Genomic DNA, 5,871 nt, shown 5'->3' with positions numbered 1-5,871 from the left:
AAATTTTCAAACTTTTAAAGTGTGAATTGTGAAATTTAAACTTTTATAATTTTAAAGTTTGAAAGTTTGTATTTAAAACTTTAAAAGTTTAAAAGTATAAATTTTTAACTTTAAAATTATAAAAGTTTTAATATTATTTGAGTAATGTTCCTAATTTTTTAATTTTAATAAATTTTTTAAAAAAATATAGCCGTTGGGACCCGATTTCCGGTCCGGGACGGGTACACATATTTTTTCCAGAATTACCAGTTTCGGTCTGTCTCGGTTCTAGTACGGTTCCGGCCTGTGGTGACTGGTTCCGTTCCGGTTCCGGTCCGGTAGTCTTGATTCTGATTCCGTTGCCACGCTTAGAGGACACTGCTTATATTGCCATGGTTTTTTGTATGTAGTTGGACAACTATCACCCAACTAGCCCGCCATGGTATGCTCTTTGTTCCCATTGGATACACATTTGGAGCTGGTATGTTCAAAATGGACTCCATCCGAGGGGGTACTCTGTATGGTGCTGGTGTTTTTGCTGGTGATGGAACAAGAGAGGCTAGTGACACAGAGTTAGCATTTGCTGAACATCAAGGCAAATATATGGCTACAGTAGTCAAGAAGCTGGTTCAGAATTGATGACGTTGTCTTAAAAGCTTATCTTTATATTCAATCGCAAATATTTGTTATTTTTTCTTTTGTAGATTGATTTCACCTCCATTTCATTGATTTTTGCGCTTCACATCTTTTCTTTGGATATGAAGATACTTATTATCTTCTCTACATATACTACATTGTTGATTATCCTCTCCCCCAATGCCCTGGTATCAGTTTTTGCATATTCTACATTTCCATGTCAACTATTGTTCTTGTGTAAAAGTTTGTATATGGTTATAATATTTCGTCAATATAGGAACTTATAGACTTGATATTACCATTCTCAAGGATATTTTTTGTTACCTTTTGCTTATCAGGCTGCTATTCCTATATGTTAAACACCATTGTTTTGCCGATGGAAGCATGGTAATTTGGCTTCCCTTGTTGCATGTTCCAAATTGGTTCCTGGATTGGTCTTTCTTCTGGCATTTTCAACCTTCGATCGATCATTTATCTTTATTATTATTAACGTTGGTGCACCGCGGAGTGACGTAATGGTCCAGACCCTTTACCTCATTGATTCCATCGACATAATCATCAGAATAGATTGCAATTTTATTGACGGAATAAACAAGTGTATGTATCTCATGGTATTGACGTTAGCTGTGAGAGGTGAAGGCTTTACCAAAAAGTATGCAACGACACGACCTTCAATTATGCAAAATTGAATAAATATACTCCCAATTAATAGTTTAACTTCGATCTAAAAATGCTTCTATCCCTAATAAATTTGTCCAAAAATGTCCCCCTATTATTTAATGGATCAAAATGCCGTTTCTCCTAAAAATATATACTATTGTTTTTTAAACACATTTTATTCTACATAAATTATTGGATTAAAGCCTAAATTTTGTTTGTTAGGGGAGGCAACGTGGTTAGTGCAAGTGCAATCTTGGTTTGATATTCCTGGACTTGAACAAATTATTTACCTATTCTGCTTTGATTATTTATAAGGATTACAAATACAATCAATCTCCTGATAATAAATACATAACAAGTCAAGTCTCCCCTCTCTGCTCCATTTCCAGAACGAGAGAAAGAGACGATGGCGGACACTCTCGCAGCTCTGAGGTCTTTGATGGCTTCTCACTCTCCTCCTCTCAATGCTTTAATCGTTCCTTCCGAAGATTATCATCAGGTTTCTGCTTTTATCACACTATCATCTATTCAACTGTTGTCTTCTAGGTCTAATTTCTATTGCTTGTTCCGTGATTTTACAGAGCGAATATGTTTCTGCACGAGATAAGAGGCGCGATTTTGTCTCTGGATTCACCGGAAGTGCTGGTTTGTCCTCTTTTATCCTGCTCTTTTTTTTTTTTTTTTGGATTTAGTTAAATTTTTATATGTTTCTGCTAGTTTTTGTTATTCATTTTGTGTATTCTGTTCATGAATCGTGATTACTGTGATATATCTTTTTTTAGTGCATATCGGCATCGTATAATTTGGATTTAACTTAATTTAAGTATTGTGTTTACTGTGATAGGTATAGCGCTCATATCAATGAACGAAGCACTTCTGTGGACCGATGGACGCTACTTTTTGCAGGCAGCTCAGCAGCTTAGTGAGCAGTGGAAGCTCATGCGTATGGGAGAAGACCCTGCACTTGATATTTGGATGGCAGATGTGAGTAATCCCTCTTGGTTTCTTGCATTTTCTGAAGACTCGTTGATCTAGCAAATAATTAGCCTATTTTAGAGTTGATGAGAATAATGCTATTCCCCGTCCCAATTTATGTTGATTAGGCACGGAGTTTAGGTAAGAAATACAGACTTTTTAAACTTGTGGTCTAAAACAATTTGTGGGGCTTTTAAATCATCTCAATAAGGGTAAAATAGAAAGTTTTAAATTATGTTCAAACAAGAAAGTATGACATTCTTTTTGAGACAGATTAAAAAGGGAAGTATGCCACATCAATTGAGACAGAGGGAGTGACTCCTAAGGTCTAGACTTGAACCAATGTATAGTTGCGTTTTTTTTTCTGGATGACAGGGAAATCTGCCTAGAGCCAACCCCTTGGACCAACTGCAACATCGGAACTCAGGGATGAGGGCCCCTCTACCCCTCTCCACTCAAATACTGAACTTAGTTTGCTAGGAGAAGGGCTTGAACTTATGACCTGAGACAAGTCCCTCACCTTTGCCAATTGAGCTAATCCTGGTGGCTATAGTTGCCTAGTTAGTTTGTCCTGGTTAAATGAGTTTACAAACGGCTAGAACAAATTTTGTAGAAAACAAGAAGAAACAAAACATCTGGTATGTCTTTGATCATATCAGAGGAATGAATAAAATCTTTAAGTCCTGACGACTGGAAGGTGGAAGCTCTCTCTCACACCATTAGCAATCAGGAATAGTTCATACATTTCAAGAACTTTTGTTCCCCTATCCAGATTTTCCCTCTAGTTATGCTGTCGCTGCTGACATAATGAACATGTTTGCTATGAATCTTCTTCTGAATTTCAGGTTAGTGAGTAGGAACTTCTTGAGATTGAATTTCAGTTAACATATGTGATTTATGTGCTATATACTAGAATCTGCCAAAGGATGCAGCTATTGGTGTTGATCCATGGTGTATATCAGTAGATACTGCACAGAAATGGGAGCGCGCTTTTGCTAAGAAACAGCAAATGTTGGTTCCAACAGCTAGAAACTTGGTAGATGAAGTCTGGAAAAATCAGCCACGTGCCGAAACAAATCCCTTGATCGTGCATCCTTTAGAATTTGCTGGTCGCTCTGTTGCAGATAAGTTGAAAGATTTGAGAGCAAAACTTGTACAGGAAAAAGCTCATGCTATGATAATAACAGCACTTGATGAAGTAAATCTGTAAACCCTGAATCCAAATGTATTCATTCACTGTTTCGGTGAATTTGGTCTTATATACTCTGTCTTACTCCGATATGATTGCATTTTGCAGGTTGCCTGGTTGTATAATGTCCGTGGCACAGATGTATCATATAGCCCGATTGTTCATGCATTTGCTATTGTGACATTGAACTCGGCCTTCTTGTATGTGGATAAAAGAAAGTTGTCATCTGAGGTGCATGTGCATAGCATAATCATTTCACTTAAGTTCAATTCATTTGCGTCTTTCTATTTTCTGCTCTTAAGTAAGCATGTTAATGTCCCAGGCAAACTCTTACATGAAGGAAAATGGAATTTTTGTACGGGAATATGGTGACATTAGCTCAGATACAGTCTTACTTGCATCTGATCAACTCACTCCTTCCTCAGCCGACAAAACTCCAGCCGGATTGAATACGGAGACTAATTGTGGCAAGGGTACAGGAAATGGTGAAATTCAGACAGCAGAGTTTGTGAATGACCTCATTTGGGTTGACACTGGTGCATGCTGCTTTGCTTTGTACTTGAAACTGAATGCTGATAAAGTCCTCCCTAAGCAGTCACCATTGGCCCTTGCAAAAGCCCTAAAGGTGATTCATACTACCCAGGAATATTCTTATCCCCAAGAAAGTTGTCTCGAGTTTTTTTGGTGATTGTTAGTCTGGTAGGTGTTTCCACGGACTTTGTTGGTTGCTAATTGGGTAATGGGTCAGTGCCTTGCTTATAGGGTAATTGGTCAGTACTCCACTGAGGAAAAAATATGAAACAAGAAGAGGGAGAGCGAATCTCTTGTTTGATGTATCGGCAAACAAATACAAGTTAGTACATCAGCTAAAAGTCAGTAGGCTAAGATTAAGTTGAAGGCTGCCAGATATTGGTCTATTTTATATTTCCAGCTAAAACGAAATCTTTATTCCTTGCTCCTGTACAACCTCAATATGCCACAACATTTCATACTGAAGTTGAGTTAAGGATGCTTGAATGGAAGCATTGAGCACATCATGGACCTTTATGATTTTCCTGGTTTGGCATACCCAAGGGCGTGATCAGTGGTAATGAGGTGGAGGAGAACCCTGAGATCTCAGGTTCAAATCCCAGCATAGGCAAAAAAACCCTAGGGTAATTTCCTTCCATCTTCCTAAGTGAGCAGTGTAACCAGTACCTGAGCGGGTAGCCAGGGGAATAGCCAAGGTGCGCGCAAGTTGGTGCGGACACTTCCGTCATGAGAAAACGATTTTCATTTTTATTTCCAGTTATAATTTGGTTGAAAACATCTAAATTCAATTTAGAGGTTTTTTTTTGGAAGTACAATACGATCATGGTGATTGTTTCCCCCTATTTCCCTCCTATAAGAGATGTGGACAAATGCATCTACTTGTAATATTCCTTTTCGAATGTATTTAAGCACTTCCCTTGGATTTTATGACTAACCAAAGCTTTGTTCAATAGGGTCCTATTTTCCTTCTTGTAGTCAGATTTGTTGGCATCAAAGATTTTAATATGAGCTACTTTGTCCTTAACAGCTTAATAAGGATTATTACACCAGCTTGGATTATGATTACAAAATCAAATCCTTTTGGGTTTGGGGAGTAACAGTGATCTCCCTGCGCTGCTCTTTGTTGAGAATAATGATGTTATTTTTCTTCATTTCTGTTTGTTTTAATGCCCCATTCCTCACCCCCTAATTTCTCAGTCTTCTTTCTCCTCTGTCAATTCATGATCCAGTGCAGAGGAACAGACCACCAAGATCATTTGGTAGTTGCCAAATATATTAGGATTTTGGAAAATTAGTGTGTGTTTTGTGATTTAGTTCTTTCTCTAAATCTTACTGTTCATTCTAAATGACTGGCTTGTATTTCTAGAACCCTGTTGAGATGAAAGGATTGAAGAACGCCCACATTCGGGATGGGGCAGCTGTCGTGCAATATCTCGCCTGGCTGGATAGGCAGGTAAATGATAGCTTCTTAGAGCCTTTGAAGTTTTCTTTGTCGTCTGCTGTTATTGACAGTTTACTGAAAAACTTCTCAGAGGTAAAATAACCTTATGGTTAATTACTGCCAATTGCACTTGATATCATCCCCCATATTATATGAGATTGTGTTATTGTGTTGTTTCTACATGTGGGTTGTTTGTCTTTCTTATCATCATCAATCTCTAGAATGTGACACCATCCATCTCCAGGTGGATAAGATAGGAGATCTACCTACAGCACTGGACCCAGGATTTTAGTTAAGTGGGTTTGGTGGCCCTGGACAAACAGCTAGTCTTTCTTTAGTGGGAGTTGAGAGGAATGTCAAGAATTACAATATGATAAACAATAACAAAACAATGCAAGATTAAAAAAATAACAAATAATCAACAAACCCCCCCCCCCCCCCCCCCCCCCCACCCCACACC

General features: G+C 38.1%; 1 protein-coding gene across 1 annotated transcript in view; it reads left to right on the top strand.

Moving 5' to 3' along the window:
• The first annotated feature begins 1,606 nt into the window (after window positions 1–1,606).
• The window catches only part of LOC102582730 (probable Xaa-Pro aminopeptidase P), a 10,172-nt gene continuing 5,907 nt past the window's right edge, over window positions 1,607–5,871 (top strand). Inside the window, exons 1-7 of the mRNA XM_006346870.2 lie at window positions 1,607–1,774; window positions 1,857–1,920; window positions 2,120–2,259; window positions 3,164–3,448; window positions 3,548–3,670; window positions 3,762–4,064; window positions 5,337–5,423. Of these exons, the coding sequence (XP_006346932.1) occupies window positions 1,682–1,774; window positions 1,857–1,920; window positions 2,120–2,259; window positions 3,164–3,448; window positions 3,548–3,670; window positions 3,762–4,064; window positions 5,337–5,423 (1,095 nt within the window). The 5' untranslated portion in view covers window positions 1,607–1,681. The remainder of the gene's footprint in view (window positions 1,775–1,856; window positions 1,921–2,119; window positions 2,260–3,163; window positions 3,449–3,547; window positions 3,671–3,761; window positions 4,065–5,336; window positions 5,424–5,871) is intronic.

Source organism: Solanum tuberosum, unplaced genomic scaffold (assembly GCF_000226075.1).
Source record: "Solanum tuberosum cultivar DM 1-3 516 R44 unplaced genomic scaffold, SolTub_3.0 scf00085, whole genome shotgun sequence".
NCBI lineage: Eukaryota > Viridiplantae > Streptophyta > Magnoliopsida > Solanales > Solanaceae > Solanum > Solanum tuberosum.
This window is presented reverse-complemented; position numbering and strand designations above follow the sequence as displayed.